Here is a 20,751-nt window from a genome sequence, read left to right on the forward strand (position 1 = left end):
CCTACTATGTTTGACTGAGAGGAAATATTGATTCCAGTCATATACTTACATCATTTAAGAGAGGGATAATATAGTTAGTCATTATAGTTGAAGAGGAAATATAAACGTGGAAGAGTTCAGCAGACTCAAAACAAATTGTAAAGCAATCAAAACTACAATACTGCGGATTATTAGGACAGATGGTGAACATAATATAAAATATTACGGAATACTTGATGTGTACTTGTACTCTAGGGGCAGTACTAGATAACATGAGAGCTGTATATATTGAAGAATCTAGGTAAAGGAATACACAGTAGCACCTTAAAAGATTTATTGAAACTTCAAGCCAGAAATACTGCAAAGGGAACAATAGATGGAGATATTCATTAATCTCCCTTGTAATTGCTTCCCAAATAAAGGCATGAAGGGTCATGAACCTGAATTATTAATTCTGTTTCTCTTTCACATAGGTTGCCTGATCTGCAAAATGTTTCCAGCATATTCTGTTTTGATGTCTAATGGCTTTGGTCACCATGTAGTTTCACCCATAACAAACAACAAGAGAAAATCGGCCCACAGCACTTTGGAGCAGCAGCCTTTGTATTACTTATAAGAGCATTTGTTTCTATTCAAACACTTACATGAAGAACAAGCTTTTTGTTATCAGTGTATATTTTTCTATTATTACATTTTATTTCTCAAAGTAAATGTATAAACTATAATGCAAAATTTCATCAAAATCACTTTGCAAAAATTAGAAATTTTATTTGAGATGCTTAATATCTTCTTCTGGGCCATACACAATATTCCATGTTCTGGTTGATTTTAATTATTTGACTGTCAGTTAAAGACTTCTTTATACTTTAGCTGAGTTCCGAATAGAATACTATATGAATGGCATGATCTATAAAATCGTAGCAACTCAAGTTTCAAAATAACTCTGTAAGTTTTCCTTTTTACTTTATAGCACAAAATCATAAATTGAATTCTACGGAGATTAATGTATGCACTTATAGAATTTTTCTTGCATGAAAGCAGGATAAGGGCTTGTTGGTAAAGTTCTATTTGTTATTTATCCCTAATTGTCTTTGAGATTGTATTGATGATCCATTACACTTAGTTGTGTGAAAGTGGTGTTTTGATAATATTTGGTTGGATGTCAATACAAATTGATCAATAAAGGAATGATGATATACTGTATATCCAATCAGGATGCTTGGGAGAGAATTTGGAGGTGAATGTATTTACATGTCCTTTGCTCTTCCATACACTGAAGGTCATGAGTTTGGGAAATGCTGCCAATGAAGTCTTAGTAAGTTGTTACATTGCACAACTGCAGCTCATGCTACATTCACAACAAGAGTTGTGCAGCAAATTGACTACCTTGTCCATTGTGCTTCTTATCCCTGGCTAGAACTGCACTCATCCTCAAATGCAGGACAATCCTGTCCTTATCATGTAGGTGTTAGAAAGGTCCAGCACAGTCACAATAATAGCAGTGCATTCAGTGGCCCTGAATGCCCAACAAGTGGAAAGCTTTTAAATGTCAAGGTGTGCTGCATACAACTTCTTAGCAAGAGATGGACATTTGGCATTGGTGCCCATTCATTATTCTCCTACTCTAGCTGTTATCTGGGTCAGGAAAAAGGTCAACTCTTAAATGGAGCTACACCATCAGTTCCTCTTGGGTGTCAATACAAAAAGGGTAAAGGGGTTTGGAATTGGTTTATTGGAAAATGAAATGCAACATATCCCAATATATTTGAAGGAGAACAGGGAATGGGAAAGAGATTATCAAATAAAAACTATTGGTATTTATAGAGGAGATGCACTGCACAATATTGCAAAGGGCCATTATATCTAGATGATGAAAACAATTAAATGTTAACCAATAGCTAGGGTAGCCATTGAGGTTCTTTTGTGAATATTCAGTCTAAAGTGAGCCATAACATTTGCTAACCAATACTTGCACATCATCAAACCTAACTTTCCTACAATAAGTGTAAAAATGTTTGATATCAATGGACATTTAAATACCGCATAAGAAAATAAAAGGCAAAATGTTCAAGATTTTCTTTTCCTAGTTGTGAAGTTTATATCTGCCTTTACAATTAAATTATTTAAAAAATTAAATAAAAAGTACAAGCTAGTATTTCTAAATTTAAAAATCTGTAGTTCAAAGTTGGGGAGTAGGGGAGGTACAGAGTAGGAGGTGAATTTTAACTTAAAGGGAGGACATCTGGAAAACGGGAGGCAGATCCGCTCTGACCTCGTTGCATCAAAATACCCCTACTCCACCCAGCAGATGAATTTATTCCTGCGGGATTTAAGGGTCACATTCTTGGAGCAAGTGCGTTTCCTCCTCGGCTGCCCGCAGTTTATTATATTCTGCTCGGGAAACTGCACCATCAGCCTTTGTCAGATTAAAGACGAACATTTCTTTGGTCCACTGGAAAGATGAGTTTCTACCATGGCGAGTGCACCGGCTGATCCAGAATGAAGTGAGCAAGAAGAAAATAAGGAGGAGAAGTATGTTCAGTGCAATATGCCAGCAGAAGAAATTAGTGACGAACATCAGATTGGCCATATCGTTGGACTTCCAGGGTTTACCTGTGAATGGTTTGTAAAGAATGAAAGCGGCGTGCAGGAGCCAAGTTCCCTGAGTCATCACCAGGCATGTCTTGGTGAACCACAGAATAGGGTCATTCGGTCTCCACAGTTCTACAGTGAGGACGAGGCAAACGAAGAAGCAGGCGAGAAGCAGCAGCGAATGCACTGAATTTTCCACCAGTTCCTTGCCGTGCATGTGGTTGTAAAGTAGCAAGGCTTCCATATAAAATGGAATTGCGATGGCGATGCTTTCAAATAGGAACAAGCGTCTTGGCAGGCAAGCCTGGCTAATGATGTCCACCCAGCCACTGAGAGCAAAATAGGCGTACATAGTAGCATGCTGCCATTCGTTAGGGTGGACGAATGGGTAATCTGGCTTCTCTCTGTTGTAAAGGATCATTTTATAGACTCCGGGAGGATAAAAGAACTCTGCCATGACCGCCAACGTACCGTACACAATCTTCATCACTCCCTCAACAGGAATCCGTTTCAGACAGCTCCTGAATCCAGGCGTCCGCGGAGGAGATACCGCTGGGATCTTCTCACCTTTGAGCACCATCAGAGAAAACTTAAAGGCGTAGAGCATACCGAAGGAAAGGAACGCCAGTCCGGGCGAGATGTGACCAATAAACGTGCCCATGTTGCGGCCGAGTGTTATTTCTTTAGCGAAGAAACGTTTCAGCAGTAAACTTGTCAAACCACCTCGCTGATTCGGAACGTCAGGTTGCTTTTTATAAAGACCCAGTTTCCTGGGAACGCCTTTTACTCCGCCCTATGTCGAGCACCTGTCGTATTTCAACCCGAGACTATTAGCAGGATAGTGATCCACTTTATTTGAACAGGGAGTTGGCTTATTACAGCGTGAAATAAATGACACTTTACAACGGACCCTGCACTTTTCGGAGGACAAAGTTAAAAGAAGCGCGATGTGCAAGACAGGCACCCTTTCACAATCCAGCAAAAAATTACTCTGTTCGGCAAACTGGCCAAAATTTAGCGGGCAATTCACGTTTCGTGAAAGGCATTTTGAAGGTGCAAGGCTTTTTCAGGATAGTTTTCTCTAGGGCTGTCAAATGTTGTAATGCCCACAGAGCTACTCACTTGAGTTAGGCATAGGTTTTTTTTAAAGACTTCGTTCAGATTTCGCGGAAGGACTTCCCACCCTAGTACCATCACCTCTTCCCACCACTATTCCTTACGAAAAGGAGTCTTAATCCATAAAAGGCAACGAGTTTCCTTGATACTTCCATGTCAGAGGTTCGTAAGTTCAAGCCTTCATCCTCAAACACCCGACTCGAACTTCGTTCTCATACAATACGGTCCTGATGTTTTAACCTGATTGCAATGTTAAAGTTTTTCCTTTGGAATAAAGGCTCCCTTGGATTGTAGGCTCAGTCTTTTCTCTCTCGGTATTATTCCAACAGCAGGAGAGAATACTATCTGTGTTGACTTATAAAAGTTAAATTAATTGTCTAACATGTTCATTTTTGATAATGAAGTTTTGTGTACAATTGCCTGCAGCATTTCTTTACATTATAAATATTGTGAAGAGTGAAATTTCATGACGGAGTAAAAAATATTCCCTTAAAACAACAATTTCAAGGTCACTGGAAAAAAAAATTGACTCCGTATTACTTTCTCCATCAAAAATGTTTGGCAACATAGGTTGATGTTTAGTAAAGGCAGAAACAAATACTTCCTTTCTCAATTCAGTTCTAAACTCATACTCACATTATCACCAATCATACCTAATGGATTTTCTATTCTCACCTGAATACATATTCCACAAAACATACATTGTTTTTGTTGAACTTATTGCCCTTGCTCCTCCAGCATTTAAAAATTTGAATAAGCGTAGATTGTGGATTACAAGATTATTATGTCAATCAGAGAGAGTGCAAGTTTGTTCAAACATCTCAATGAAGTTTTGGGTTACAGCAGATTATCACAATCACTGATCAGCTGAATTGCAAAAGAAGTTGGAATTATGATTGAGTTCAGTATAGTCAGTTACTAAATATATGTTTAATCTAAACTAGAGGATATTTGATTGTGTTGGAACATACTTTGGATAATTGCTTATTTGTGATTGCATATTTTAAATACTTTACAACCTTTACTTTGGATTTCACGATTCTTTTCTGACCATACACTCACACATAACTCCAGTAATAATCACAATAATAAACTACACACAAAATATGTAATTTCACAGAAGCAAGGAAATGTGAAAACAGTTCTTTTGTTCTTCTCAACAACTGTCTCTTGTTTTGTCATAGGGTTCATCATAAGCAAGGAACTGTTATTAAGTCTCTGTGGCTATTATTTAACTATTCACCTGGAGATGAAAGTGAGTAGACCATGATGACTGTGCTGATCCTGTTTCCTTGCCCCTCCCTGGTCCATTATTTCTCTGTGTTTGCTAAACATTGGAATAATTAACCAGTTGGAAATCAAAAATACTCATTGGATTTACAATGGAAAATGAATCATTTACTGGCCTCTGCCAACACAAGCCTGATTAAGAAGATAAACACTTTATAGTAAGGTGCTGAAATGAGTGCTTATCAAAGAATCTCATGCTTCTGTGTTTTACAATAGTCAAACTTCCTGATCTGGACATGATAAAGAAACAATGGTATTTTTCCAATCCACATCCCATGCTTATTCTCTTAAGTAGTCAAAAACCTACAACTTCTACTACTAAAGTTGTTTTCCAAGGTTCTTAAGACCTCAGTTTTTCATCATCAAGATAAACGAATAAATAGACAGTTCCACATCAGTACTGCAGATGACACTTGGCTACAAATAAACATAATAGGTAAAAAGAGAAAGATGGCTTGGTTGGAAGATGGGAATGTGGAAGTTAATTGAATATGGATTCAAGAATGATAGAGGATTTTTAGTGGTGAGGTACTACAAATGGTAAAACAATCGTATGGTGCAATAAACAAATGATGGATCTGAGTGTTTGATTAGATAAATCACAAAACTACTGGTACAAAAAAAATTACCTTCTCAAATAGATTGGATTGCTGAACTGAGGAAATCATCCAGCAGGGTCATACACTTTTCCTACCTGTTGTTCCCTTCTGCGCAGCACATCTCTGAAAAATTTATTGGCTTTATTAAAATTCTATAAGGTGAAAATATTAGCATGAAGTAATTCAAAAGGTAAACTAGAGATGCAATTAAAAGAGCTGCTAACTTACTATTGCCCTTTATTGCATTGCTGCCACTATCGAATAACTTATGACAAAATTCAAAAATTTACATGGGAAGGGATAATAAAAGGTAAGTTAGGACAAAATGGAAATCACCAGCCAACAAAAGAATTAAAAATGGAATCAGTTATAAGATGTTCTTGCTTCTTTACCTCATGTTTGCATCTGGTAACTGGAAAGGAAAATTAGTCCAAGTACTAAATGATAAAATTGTGAGCCTTATCTATTCAGAACTGATTAAAACTATTTTCTGTGTTAAATTCACTTCAATTAATGTGAAAAGAATATATGATCTGGACAAAGAAATAAAGTGTTGCACTACAGGTAAATGGTTATATCAACAAAACAAAAAGCTTGGTACATGTGACAATAATAAACCAACACCATTATAAACTCAGCACCTTTCCAGTTAGGAAAAAGGGACCTATATCTGAAACATTAACTATTTCCACAAGTGCTATCTGATCTGTGGGGCACTTCTAGCATCTTTTGCTATTAATCTCATTACTTGATTTTCAAAGACAATTAATGGGAAAGAAATGATCTCCACTGTATGAAATGAACCACATGAAGTTTCATATGTCTAAATTGCATGGCACCACATTAGAAATCCTTTTCTCTAAATCCCTTCTGCTGACAATTTTGTTTAACTGGACTTCCTGCATAAATTAAAGATAATAATTAAGCTGCTTTTAATGTCTTCTCCCAGTAATTTCCTTATTTCCCTTTAATAATTCTTCAAACACATCCTGTAAGAGATCAACATTTACTTTAATTCTATATCAGTTAATTGATCTTTTTAGGGAGGTTATGTTGAAGTTGTGTAAGACATTGGCAAGGCTGAATTTGGAGTATTGTGTGCAGTTCTGGTTACCTACCTACAGAAAAGATATTAATAAGGTTAAGAGTACAGAGAGAACTTACAAGGACATTGCTGGGACTTGAGGGCCCGAGTTACAGGGAAAGGTTAAATAGACCAAGATTTTATTCCCTGAAGTGCAAGAGAGTGAAAGGAAATTTGAGAGACATATACAAAATTATGAGTATAGATAGGGTAAATACTTTTCATGCAGGCTCCTCCCCTCAGGTAAGGGGTCATAGGCTTAGGGTGAAAGGTGCCACATTTAAGGGAAACTTCTTCACAGAGAGTGGTGCAAGTGTGGAAGAAGCTGCCAGCAGAAGAGATGGATGTGTGTCCAGCTGCAACATCTAAGACAAACTTTAGATAAGTACACATGGGTGCATATGCGGGTCAATGGGACTAGGCAGATTAACAGTTTGGCATGTACTGGATGGGCTGAACAGCCTGTTTCTGTGCTATAGTGTACGATAACTCTATGAAACAGTAATGCTTGGGTGGCATGGCATTGTCATGCTATAGCAGCTTGGGGCATTGGAGTTCAGTGCTCAATTCTGACATAAAGAGTCTGTACGTCCTCCCAGTGGAATGAGTGTTTTTTCTCCGGGTGATCCTGTTTCCATCCATAGTCCAAAGACGTGCCGGTTAATAGGTTAATTGATCATTATAAATTGTCCCTTGATTAGGCTAGGGTTATCGGGGGGGGGGGGGGGGGAACGAGGGGGACGGTTGCTGGTCGGTGCAGAATGTCCTATTCCCGGCTAGATCTTAATCAATCAATAAATAACTGTTTCATCAAAGTTGTCTGTCTTGCTCATCTATTCTCAGAATCTATATTCTAAACCTTATTTTAAGCAATCTTTTGCCAGGTTCTGAATACTTGTCTACTATCTAGCCTGTCGCTAAACTTCGCAACTTCATTGTTCTTAGGAGATGCCATCCTTAAATTTTATAGTTAGACACAGATGTATCTTCCCTCTCCTGGTGCATTTCTAAATAGAATTTACCTGTTGCAAGAACGAGTCTGAGGACAAACCCAAGTGCAGGACACAGGCGCGGAGGCAGAGTTTTTAAGGCATTAGCACCATCGCGAACAGGGAACCGGTATCCAGGAGAGCCTTTACAGAGACAAGGTTTACGTAGAGTATACAGAAAATGATGTGGTGCTTAGAACTGACAGTCCAAAGGAATCGGGAAATGAGGTTTACTCACACTAGTCAACCAACGAACTGGCAAAGCATGGCTGTGATGCCCAAGTTTTATCCTATGTTCGCTAATAGGAACCAGGTGTGTTGTAATTAGTGGAACTGGGAATGATTGAAAATCAGATGAAGGGATTAGAGCCCAATTAAGGAGGTAATAGCAAGATGGGGCATTGCCAGATGGGACCATGACAATACCCCCCCCCCCCAAACGGAAGCCTCCAGGCGATCCTCCAGGCTTGTCCGGATGGTCCTGCTTGAAATCTTGGATGAGGGAGGGGTCCAGGATGAAGGAGCAGGGAACCCAGGAATGCTTCTCTGGGCCCTACCCTTCCCAGTCGAGCAGGTATTGGAGGCCCCTGCCACGATGGCACATATCTAGTAGCCGCCGGACGGTGTATGCTGGATGGTTGTTGATGATCCAGGTGGGTGGAGGGGTTTCGGTCAGAGGACACAAGGGGCTGATGGAAAGTGGTTTTAATTGGGAAACATGAAAAGTAGGGTGGATATGCATAGATCTTGGTAGTTTAAATTGGACCTACTGTGGAGTTGATGATACTTTCAACCCCAAAAGGTCCCAGGAAATGAGGGGCGAGTTTCTTAGGCTCGTTTTTGAGAGGGATGTCTTTGGATGAAAGCCACACCATCTGCCCAGGTCGATACTCAGGCACAGGAGTCTGGTCTTGATCGGCAATCCTCCTATTGCGATGGGCTGCTCTGAGCAGGGCCGTGCGCTTGTCCTCCCAAACCTTGTGGCACCGATCAATATGGGCCTGAACAGATGCCACCGCAATCTCCTCTTCTTACGCAGTGAACAGAGGGGATTGGTACCCAAGGGAGCACTCGAAGGGAGACCTTCCGATGACAGTACTAACCAGAGAGTTGTGAGCGTACTCAACCCACGTGAGGTAGACGGGTTGTTGGTTGTTATACAACGTAGCATCGCCTCGAAGTCCTGGTTGACCCATTCCGTTTGCCCATTCGTCTGTGGGTGGAAGCCGGATGACAGGCTGACTGAGGCACCTTAGGCTTGACAGAAGGCCTTCCATACCTGCGAGATGAATTGGGGACTTCGATCGGAGACAATGTCCATGGGGATTCCATGGAGGCAGAAGACATGCCGGATGAGGAGGTCTGTGGTTTCCTGAACAGAAGGGAGTTTAGGGAGGGCTACAAAATGCACCATCTTGGAGAACAGGTCTACCACAGTGAGTACGGTGGTGTTTCCATATGAAGGGGGTAGACTGGTGATGAAATCTAGGCTGAAGATCCCGGAGTGGCAGGCGAACCGAGATGTATGCCCCCACCGGAGAAACTGAGATCTGACGGAATCAGGCACAAAAAGGCAATCGGCAGGTCCATTGCTGGGGTCAAGGTCATCCCGTTGGGCTTCCTTTACTACGGACTCAATCTCCCAAGTGAGGGTTGCTACCACACAGGATGGTGGGAGGATAGTCTATGGGCTGGAAGTGTATTGTACTGGCGGGAGAGCGTGTCCGGCTTCCTGTTCTTGGACTCTGGATGGTATGCGAGGGAAAACTTGAACCGTCCAAAAAATAATGTCAATGGGCCTGGCAGGAGTTCAAATGTTTGGCAGTCTGAATATACCCCAGGTTCTTATGATCAGTCCAAACAATAAATAGGTGTTCTGCCCCCTCCAGCCAGTGGCTCCACTCCTCCAATTCTAGCTTGACCGCCAGTAGTTCCCGATTTCCTACATTGTAATTCTGCTTGGCGGGGGACAGTCAGCGAGAAAAGAAGGCACAAGGATGAAGCTTTTCATCCGGACTTGATTGTTGGGACAGGACTGCTCCTACTCCGGAGTCGGAGATGTCAACCTCAACAATGAATTGACAGGAGGGGTCCGGTTGGACCGGGATGGGAGCGGTTGTGAACTGCCTCTTCAGGTCAATGAATGCCGAATCAGCCTCGGAGTCTCAACAAAAAGGGGTTGTAGGCAAGGCAAGTCGAGCGAGGGATGCTGCCACCCAACTGTAATCCCTGATAAATCGGCAATAAAAAATTGGAAACCCCAAAAACCGCTGAAGTTACTTGCGGGTCATGCATCTGGGCCATTCTTCCACCCCCTGGATCTTCTCAGGATCTGCCCTCACCTGCCCACTCTTGATGTGTAGCCCAGAAAGCTGACTGAAGGGACATGGAACTCACATTTCTCTGCCTTCACAAATAACTTGTTCTCCCAGTCTCTGGAGGACTAGACGGACATGGTCAATGTTTTTCTGGGGGCTGCCAGAAAATATTAAGATATTAACTAGGTAGACGAACACAATGGAATTAATAAAGTCCCTCAGCACATCATTGATTAGGGCTTGAAAAATGGCGGGGGCATCGGTAAGGCCAAATGGCATGACCAAGTATTCGAAGTGGTCCAAAGGTGTATTAAAGGCCGTCTTCCACTCATCTCCCTCCCTCATCCTGACTAGATGGTAGGCGCTATGACGGTCCAACTTCAAGAAGATGGTGTCTCCATGAAGTGGTTCAAATGCTGAGTTAATGAGGGGTAGTGAGTACTTATTTTTAACTGTTATATTGTTTAGGTCTAGGTAATCAATACAGGGACGAAGCGACCCATCCTTCTTCTCTACAAAGAAGAAACTGGCACCCACCAGGAAGGATGAAGGTTGAATAATGCTCGCTGCGAGAGACTCACTAATGTATTTCTCCATGGCCTCTCTCTCCGTACGGGTTAAGATATAAAGACGACTGGTAGGTAATGAAGCCCAGGGAGAAGGTTGATAGCGCAATCACATGGGTGGTGTGGAGGCAGGGAAAGAGCCTGTTATTTGCTGAATACCTATCCCAGGTCATGGTATTCTGTGAGGACTCCAGACAAGTTGAGGGGTTCCAAGACAGGCGAGGTTGCAGTAGCCTCCCTAGGGGATGGAGCCGACCGCAGACAGGTGGCATGGCAAAACGGGTTCCAGCTAACTATCCTCCTGGTAGACCAGTCGATGTAGGGGTTGTGGTGTTTCAGCCATGGATATCTTAGAACTACAGAGGCTTGAGGAGAATGGATGAGATTAAATCGTACCTCCTCTCGATTGTTTCCAGACAGAATCAATGTTGGGGGGGGGGGGGGGGGGTGTACAGTGGCTAATCCAAGCCAGCAGCTTTCCATCCAGTGCCTGGGCCTCCATAGGGATATTTAATGGATCCTGAGGTATTCCAGCCCGGGAGGCTATGTCCTTGTCCAGCAGATTTCCCTTGACACTGGAATCCACCAAGGCGGATAAGGACAGGCACTGTTGTCAATAGTTCACGGTAGCCGGGATCTGCATCTGGGTCTGGGGGACTAAAGGGAGTGTCGTCTGGCTCACCAGGATACCCCTTTCTACTGGTGAGCCCTCCCTTTTGGCCGCAGAGGACAGGTATCCTGGAAATGTCCCGGCTGGCCGCAATCGTAACAATCCCCAGCTCTCCACCTCCGAAGTCGTTCAGCAGGGGAGAGACGGTTCCATCCCATATGCATCGGTTCCTTCCCCAGGGCTGTGGGGACGGTCGGAGTAGGAGCTATACTTAAGGCAGCTGGGGAAGGGAGGCTGGCTGAAGATGGTAAGGTGGGACGTGGGCTGACCCAAGGAGTGGGGCGACTGGTCTTTTCTCTCAGACACCCTTGAAGTCGATTATCTAGCCTGGTGGCTAGAGAGATCAGAGTCCAGGCTGTCTGCATCCTCCCTTGATGCCAATTCATCTTTTATCTTATCTGAGAGGCCCATAGAGCCTTGACATTGCACCCAGAGTCAGCCGCTAATGTTCGGAACTCGATGGAGTATTTTGCTATGCTTCGCGAACCCTGACAGAGTTAGCAAGCGCTTAGCGGCATCCTTATCGTGAATGGGCTTTTCAAAGACCTTCCTCATTTCAGAGACAAAGGAGGGGAAGGAGCAATAGACCTCTGGTCAGTTGTCCCAGATCGCAGTGGCCCATGCCAAGGCATCCCCTCATAACAGCCCCATGATGTATGCAATCTTTGATCTGTCCAAGGTGTACATACATGGCTGCTGCTCAAAGACCAAAGAGCATTGGAATAAGAAGGCCCGGCACTTCCCTAGGCCCCCAGCATAGGGTTCCGGTTCGGGTACGTAAGGCTCTCGAGTGGATTGTGTTGCCGATCCAAGGGGCGTAACCATCACAGGCTGTGGTTTGGTCATTCGGGGTTTTTGGAAGGGACAGAGTAAGGGAAGCGGATACCCAGTCAACCTGCTCACTGACCTTCCTTACATTCATCGACAGCGCACCAAGGTTTTCCCTGACCTCTCTGAGCAGTTGGTTATGGGCGCCCAGTAGGTAGCCCTGGCTGGCGAGGGCCTGTTGCACGGGGTCCGTGTGCGCTGGGTTCATTCTTGGCCAGTTCATTCTGTTACTAGGATGAGGCTGAAGACGAACCTAAGTGCAGGACACAGGCGCGGAGGCAGAGTTGTAAGGCGTTAGCACCGTCGCGATCGGGGAACTGGTAACCAGGAGAGTCTTTACATGGAGACAAGGTTTACGTAGAGGATCCAGGAAGTGATGCAGAGCTTAAAATGGGCAGTCCTAAGGAATCAGGAAATGAGGTTTACTCACACTGGAGTTGACCAACGAACTGGCAAAGCATGACTGTGATGCCCGAGTTTTATCCTATGTTCGCTAATGGGAACCAGGTGTGCTGTAATTAGTGGGACTGGGAATGATTGGAAATCAGACGAGGGGATTAAGGCCCAATTAAGGAGGTAATAGCAAGATGGACAATTACCAGATGGGACCATGACATTACTTTTGTTAAGGATTATGAAAAATTTCCTTAAGTGTCAACATGTCTATTAATCAACCTTACTTTATCTTTTTCTTAGTCACTTATTTTGCCTTCATATCTATATAACTATATAATACTTCTTTAGAATACATCTTCCTCTTTGGGATGTATATATCCTGTGCTTTACAAATTGCTTCCTGAAATTCCAGCCATTGTTGCTCTGCCATCATCCCTGCCAATCAATTCTGGTCATTATTATTCTGGCCTACTCCTCTCTCATGCCTCTGTAATTCCCTTTACTCCAACTCTAATACCGATACATCTGACTTTAGCTTCTCCTTCTCAAATTTCAGGGTGAATTCGATCATATTATGATCACCAGCCCCTAGGGTTCTTTTAGATTAAGCTCTCTAATCAATTCTGGTTCATTGCATAATATCCAATCCAGAATAGCTGATCCTCTAGTGGGCTAAAACCCCCCTCCTGTAATCCAACATCAACCTTATTTTCCCAATCTTTTTTCATATGCATTTTCCACTTCCCATTGTAATTTGTAGGCCACATCCTTATTACAGTCTGGGGGTGTGTATACAACTCCCATCTGGGTCTATCCACAATGATTCCACCCCTTCCAACCCTATGTCACCTCTTTCTAATGATTTGATTTCAGTTTTTACCAACAGAGCAACACCGCCCCTCTGCCTTCTTGCCCATCCTTTTATTACAATGTATATCCTTGGACATTAAGCTCCCAGTTATAATCTTTCAGCCATGATTCCGCAATGCCTGCAACATCATACCTGCCAATCTGTAACTGTGCTGCAAGTTCACCTACCTTATTCAGATACACTTTCAACCCTTTTCATTTTGATGCACCACGCTTCAACTTTTGATTTCTAACTTTGCCTGAGGTCTTACCAACATCTGCCTCCACTAACTGTTCTGAAACTCTGTTTCCCATCCCCCTGCCACTCTAGTTTAATTCCCACCGTGCAGCATTAACAAACCTTCCCACTAGGATATTAGTCCCCCTTCAGTTCATGTGCAAATTGTCCCTTCTGCACAGATCTCACGTTCCCCAGAAGACCAGTGATCCAAAAACCTTATGCCCTCACTCCTGCACCAGCTCCTTAGACACATATCAAACTGTATAATCTTCCTGGTTCTAGCCTCACTAGCACCTGGCATAGGTAAACATCCTTAGATCACAGCCCTGGAGTCCTGCCCTTTAACTTAGCACCTAACTCCCTCTGCTCCCTCGTCACTCGTCCTACCATGTCAATAGCACCTACATGGACCATGACTTCTGGCTGTTCACTCTCCCATTTAATCATGCTGAGGATACTATCCGAGATGTCCTGGCCCGAAGCACATACCACGCCACATACCATCTGGGAACCTTGTTCTCACTTTCAGAACCTCCTGTCCATTCCTCTAATGAATGAATCCCCTATTGCTACAGCATGCCTCTTCTTCCCCTGTTCTGTCTGAGTCACAGTGACAGACTCAGTGCCAGAGACTCGACCACTGTGACTTTCCTCTGTTAGGTCATTCCACACACTCCCCCAACAGTATCCAAAGTGATATACCTATTGTTGAGGGGGATATGCACAGTGGCTCCTTAACTCCTGTCTCTTCCAGTCACCCAATTTCTTGTGTCCCACACCTTGGGTGTTCCCATGTTTTACTGTTTCACAATATTGAATCACGGTGGATTTAATCTGGCTTTTTTGACACTGATCAACAACAGACTGTTCTTGTCAGAGGGAAAACAAATTTCTACAAATTAGTTATATATTAACTTTGTTGTTTTTAAGCCATTCTTGTGTAGCTTGCTTGGGGTCACTGACTTGCTGGAAATGAAATCTTCTCCCAAGGTGCAGTTATCTTGCAGACCGCATCAGATTTTCCTCCAGAATTTCCCTGCATTTTGCTGCATTCATTTTACCCTCCACCTTCACAAGCCTTCCAGGGCCTGCTGCAGGGAAGCATCCCCACAGCAAGATGCAGCCGCCACCATGTTTCACAGGAGGGCTGATGTGGTTTTAATGATATGTGGTGTTTAGTCTGATGGCCAAAAAGCTCAATTTTGATTACATCAGACCATAGAACCTTCTTCCAGCTGGCTTCAGGGTCTCCCACATGCCTTCAGCAAACGCTAGCTGAGATTTCATGTGAGTTTTTTTCAATGAAGGCTTTCTCTTTGCCATTTTCCCATAAATTTGCAACTGATGAAGCAGCCCGGACAACAGTTGTTGTACGTGTAGTCTCTTCCATCTCAGCCACTGAAGCTTGTAACTCCTCCTGAGTTGTCATAGGTCTCTTAGTGGCCTCCCTTACTAGTCCCCTTCTTCCACACTCACTCAATTTTTGAGGACGGCCTGCTCTAGGCATATATACAGCGGTGTCATATTGTTTCCATTTCTTGAGGATTGACTTAACTGTACTCCAAGGGATATTCAATGACTTGGAAATTTTCTTGTATCCATCTCCTGACTTGTGCTTTTCTGTATCTTTTGGTGGGGTTGCTTCAAGTGTTCTTTTGTCTTCATAGTATTGTTTTTGCCAGGATACTGACTCGCCAGCAGTTGGACCTTCCAGATAGAGGTGTATTTTTACTAAAATCAATTGAAACACCTTGACTGCACACAGTAATCTCCATTTAACTAATTATATGACTTCTAAAACCATTTGGCTGCACCAGTGATGGCTTGGTGTGTCATATTAAAGTGGGTGAATACTTAAGCAATCAATTATTTTGTATTTTATATATTGGTAATTAATTTAGATCACTTTGTAGAGATATTTTTCTGTTGATCAGTGTCGAAAAAGCCAAATTAAACCCACTGCAATTAAATGTTGTAATACAATAAAATAATGAAAACTACCAAGGAGGGTGAATTCTTTTTATAGGTACTGTAACTGTCTCTAAGTTTAAGACTCTAGATTCAGAACTAAATTCCCACTCAGATATAAATTCTAATATTCTATTATTACTCATGAGCAGCAAATTTCCTAAAGGAATAATCCAGTGAATCATGAACAGTCAGCCTAACTTCAATTATTAAGAGATCAACAGAGTCTACGAATAAGGTTTTAAGGGGAGGACCATACCTAGCAGTCTGATGGAATATTTTTGGAAAAGTAATCAAAAGAGAAGCCCTCAGAAGAGTGTTCCAGAGCTTTAGCATGGCCTTCCCTGTAAAATTAAAAAAGCTGTCCAAAATGGCCATAAGTGGATTACATGCTGTGTGAAAGATCTGATCAGTGACAACTCCATAAAGAGGTGGAAAAAGGGGATGCCTCCAATGTATGAAGTTTGAAATAGTAAAAACATTTTGTCTTTATTGCTAAATAAACAGAGGATAAGGGAATATCTATTATGCAGACATTCCGCGGCACATGAGAGTGGCTGTCAACTCATATTGAAGTTCATGAAACTGGAGGGAAATCGTCAACTAAATGAGGAAAACAGTTGAGTAGCAAGATTGTTTGGGATATTGCACAGGTATTCAAATTGACAGGATGATACTAGTGAAAAATAGTCCTAAAAGACCTGAATTGAGACTACATCAAGACAAAGCTTTTATTAATAAAATAATGAAGGTATAGAAAGTCATGTGTTCATCTTTAAGTTTGCCAATAACACAAAGCATTATAGCAGCAGTATAGATAGAAGCATTAAATCATAAGAATAAAATTGAATGGAAATTCTGTTGCAATTGGATTTCAGTTCAGAAAAATGAGACCATAGGCTTCTAAACCAAAATTAAAATAGTTACAAGTATAACTAAAAGCAGTGGAATTTAAAAAATCCTGAAACCCATATACATAGAAATGTCATGAACAACTATAAAAATCTGTGAAGAATTCTGAATGCCTGTTCATAAACCAGCTGAAGGAGGATGAGAGGTGAATTCACAGAGGTGCACAAGATGATAAAAGGCAAAGATCGAGTGGACAGCCAGAGACCATTTTCCCAGGGTGGAGATGGGTAATACAAGGGGGTATAATTTTAAGGTGATTGGGGGAAAGCACAGGGGTAAGTTTTTTTAATACACAAAATGTGATGCATGTATGAAACACACAGCGAGGGATGGTGATAAAGATATTAGGGGCATTTAAGCGACTCTTAGATAGGCATACAGTTCATAGAAAAACGGAAGGCTATGAGGGAGGGAAGGGTTAGATCGATCTTCGTGTAGGTTACAAGGTCAGCACAACATTGTGGATTGAAGGAGCTTAATGGTGCTGTAATCTATGTTCTATAAACCATACTCAATGGCAGTCAATCATAAACTTTAAATAAGCTGAATTTTATTCATAAAAGGTATGGGGAAATGACAGGTATATGGAATTAGGTCACAAGTAAACAATAATTGTATTAAACAGTATAGAGCTGTTATGTTTCTCCTGGACTCACTCAATCCCACCCAAACTAAGAAGCTATTACTGCAAGGCATAAGGAAGAATTTTGGTATTTCCTGCAAGTTTACTGTCAGGACACCATGGTAATATTTCAAGCAACCAAGAAATTCATAGCAAGATGTAATACCCTGGTTTAAGACCATGTTTTATTTTATTTATACAGTTATGCTGTTGTGCAATTTGTTTTTGCAGATTTTCTCAAAATGCAGTGTGTTCCTTTAATTACATTATACAATCGGGCATTTTTTTTTGCTGTGTTTAAAATAACAGTTAAGTCAATTAAGTTAGGCTTGATGAATTAGCCAATAGGAATTGTCTTGTTAACATTTTTTTCGAGAGAGAGCGCAGGAAAAGAATGAGGCAGCCATTTTCTAGGGAGAGCGTGGAATCAAAGGAGGACAATGGAAAAGAACAACAGACATAGCAGAAGAACATGGTGAAACACTTACAGAACACATTTGGAAGGACAGATACCGCTGTTGAAGAATCCTCATGGAGACAATAGTCTCATGGAGAATATACAGATAGTTTTTAGTTAGCATACGACCTTGGAGAAAGTTTGACAGCTTTTCCTTGAATGCTGCATGAATACTTGTTACCAGGGACTGGGTTTTCAGCACAAAACCATTTCAGTACCATGAGTAAACAAAGTAAAGCAAACTGGACTAATTATGCAACAGTGAGCTCCAACAATTACATGCATGATATAGATATGTATGTATATATATTATATACACATACGTATATATATACACACACACACACACACATACATTTGCACACATATATACACCCACACACACATTATATATAATGCCATTTTCTTTATTTTGTATTATCTAGAATTATTCCGCATGTTATGGTTTAAAACATTTTGTCAATACAATTTTGATCTAAAATTATACTAGTGTGAGTTAAATTATTATTTCCTGGCGAACAGTAAATTTGCATGGATGTGTCAGTATTCATACAAATAATAATAGTACTGTTTTCCCTTAAAAGGAACATTCAAACTTCTGTGTGTTGTTTACCTGAATTATATTTACTCTAGACATGTTTATTTAATGGAAATGCCCTTTTCATCATTATTCCCATACATCATAGAGTTAACGTTGTTGTTAGGTTGAACTTGCAGTCATAGCTAACTCATTACAAGCCTACAGTGAGAGGGTTACATTTTTGGGGGCATCATCTGTGATAGGATGTCGTATGAATGCTGTACTATGGCTGTATAACAATAGGATAGCCTGTTTACTTGTATTCAAGCCAGTGTCACACCAGTGTTCTGTTCTTGTGCAATTTAAATCGCATCATTATTAAGATAGTGTGATATGGATGCCGCAGAGATTATGGTTTGGTGTGATAAAAAGAGATTATCCACTCGCAACACTTGTGTACTGAACAATGTTTCCGTTCATGCCTGTAATGACACTTCACTTAAAGCCCTGAATCTTGTTAAACCTCTGGGAAAAGTTACACTGACTGATCGCCATTTGAATGTATCAGTTGGCAAATATTTTGTGCTAGTCCAAATCGTTAATGACATGACTGAACTCAATCTGCCTGATGTGATAGGAGTATCTGGAGAGGTGGGTTCTTAGCCAGTTCATATGTTTAGAGTTGCACAGAATACAATTCCAGATGCTGCTGAGGGTGATTTACAGCTCAAGTTGTTCTCTCTTCTGAGAAATGAAGGGAAAACTAACTGATGTTTAAACATCTACTAAGTCCTTCAGCTGTTGTCCTAAATTCTGAGCTGGTATCTCATCAGTGTTCGATAAATACCGAAGTATACCTGCTGAGATCCAAGGTTATCATTGTCTGAGAATGTTCTCTGGAGTCAAGCCCACACTAAATGGAGAAGAAGAATACGGTCTTTGGCTGAACAGACCTCTTATTTATTTGATGAATGGCAGTGCTCAGACTATATAAAGAAATAGAGACTGGTAGAGAGTTTAAAGGGCTCTGCCACTGATATAGTGAGGTTCTTAAAAGCAGAAAATCCTTTAGCCATATCAGTTAACTATATGCAGGTCTGGAAAATGCTCTTGGCTCTACTGAAAGTTCAAACGCAGTTTCCAAGAGGAAGGAGAGAAGCTCTCTGCCTACAGTTTCAGGTTAGATAAACTACTGCATTGTTTGTGCCATAAAGGGGGCATTCAACTGTCTTGTGATAAATTGCTTGAGAGCGCAGCAAGTTATGAAGGGTGCTCTGTAATAAGATAAAGGTTGCTCTATGTGTTCAAATGCCCTACAAAATAAGTGATCCACCATCTTTTACGGAGCTATTGAGAGAAGTTAAGAGAGAAAGAAAATATGACTGAGGAGCAAAATGTTTCCAAAACCTGAGTAATGTCTTCAGTTGCAACCTCTGTTGCTACAGTGACTTCTGATGCCAAGGAAGTAGAACTTTTGAGAAATTAAGTGAAAAACATTCAAGCTGAGATGACTCAGTTGATGTCTGTAAATGTTGCAACTCAATGTGACATATACATGAAAACCCAACTCATCTGTGAAAATCACAGAGGAATGCTGCTGCCAAGGGTTTCCTTGACTGAGGATAGGTCTGATATTTTCTGTTACAAATGTGGAGAAGATGGATATTTCAAGTGAAACTGAGGGGCAGGTAAATCTTTGAAAAGTTAATCACCAGTTAATCAAACAAAACAAGATGGAAAATGACAGGGGCACCAGTAATGGAACAGCCTGACATCCCAAAGCAAACACGTTCCAATCAGTGTATCAACAGAAATACTGAGGTGCAAAACGCTATTCCTGAAGGCTTAGTGGAACCATGTTCTGATGTATCTATACAGATTGAAGGCATTTATGCTAGAGCCATACTTGACACAAATTCTCAAGTTACTTTACAGATACTTTTACAACAGGTGTTTGACACATTTACCATTGACTCCTATCAGTGCCCTTGAGATTTGGGGGCCTTATAACTGATAATTACACTTATGTGGTTATTTGTTGTTAAAACTGGAGTTTTTGGAAGCAGATATTGGAGTAGCTGAGAGTATTGATACATTAGTGTTGGTCTGCCCAGATCCAGTCGTAAAAGGTAAAGCTTCCATTCTTGTGGAAACAAACACTTCCATTGTGAGAAGCCTCATGGGCGCATGTAAAGAGAGAAAGGGGGAGAACTTTCCGAGACCCTTACCTTTTCACCCTGAACTCAGACACTTTTCAAAATGTGCAATTTTTTCCTATGCTGGATGATGAGCATAAAAGAGGAATTGTGTGGTACAGGTGTTCCCTCTTTACAAAGGTAGAGCGTTCCTATGAAACCTTTCTTAAGCTGAAATGGCGTAAAGCAAAGAACCATTAATTTATATGGGAAAATTTTCCATAAAAGCGAAAATCCTCTTTGTAATGCAAAAACAGGTTACTAATGTAGGTCTTTTGTAAAAGCGAAGTGGCGTAAAGCGGGGGACACCTGTATACTTATTCGAACACAGTCAGAATACATCCTGGTGGAGTAGCTAGAATGAAAGAAACACCAAAATTTTCAGGAGTGCCCAGCACCCCAGCCATTCTTCTGGATGTTTGTGATGATCAAAAAGTCACACTTCTTTCTGATACACATAAGGTGGATGAACTCGTGGTACAGTTACAGATTGGTCGGTATGACGTTGTAGGCATTACTGAGTCATGGCTGCAAAAAAAAGGCCATAGTTGGGAGTTTAA

General features: G+C 41.4%; 1 protein-coding gene across 1 annotated transcript; it reads right to left on the reverse strand.

Annotated features, from left to right (window-relative positions):
- Nucleotides 1-299: 299 nt before the first annotated feature.
- On the reverse strand, nt 300-3,291 carry LOC140725548 (transmembrane epididymal protein 1-like). Its single transcript, XM_073041152.1, has one exon. It carries the CDS (start codon nt 3,230-3,232, stop codon nt 2,309-2,311), a length of 924 nt encoding a protein of 307 aa, XP_072897253.1. The 5' UTR covers nt 3,233-3,291; the 3' UTR covers nt 300-2,308.
- Between the last annotated feature and the right edge of the window lie 17,460 nt (nt 3,292-20,751).

The sequence above is a fragment of the Hemitrygon akajei genome, chromosome 3 (assembly GCF_048418815.1).
Source record: "Hemitrygon akajei chromosome 3, sHemAka1.3, whole genome shotgun sequence".
In the NCBI taxonomy this organism is placed as follows: Eukaryota; Metazoa; Chordata; class Chondrichthyes; order Myliobatiformes; family Dasyatidae; genus Hemitrygon; species Hemitrygon akajei.

What these genes read in the sequence shown, in the direction of transcription:
- LOC140725548 (XM_073041152.1), bottom strand. Translation starts at nt 3,232, where the DNA reads ATGGGCACGTTTATTGGTCACATCTCGCCCGGACTGGCGTTCCTTTCC.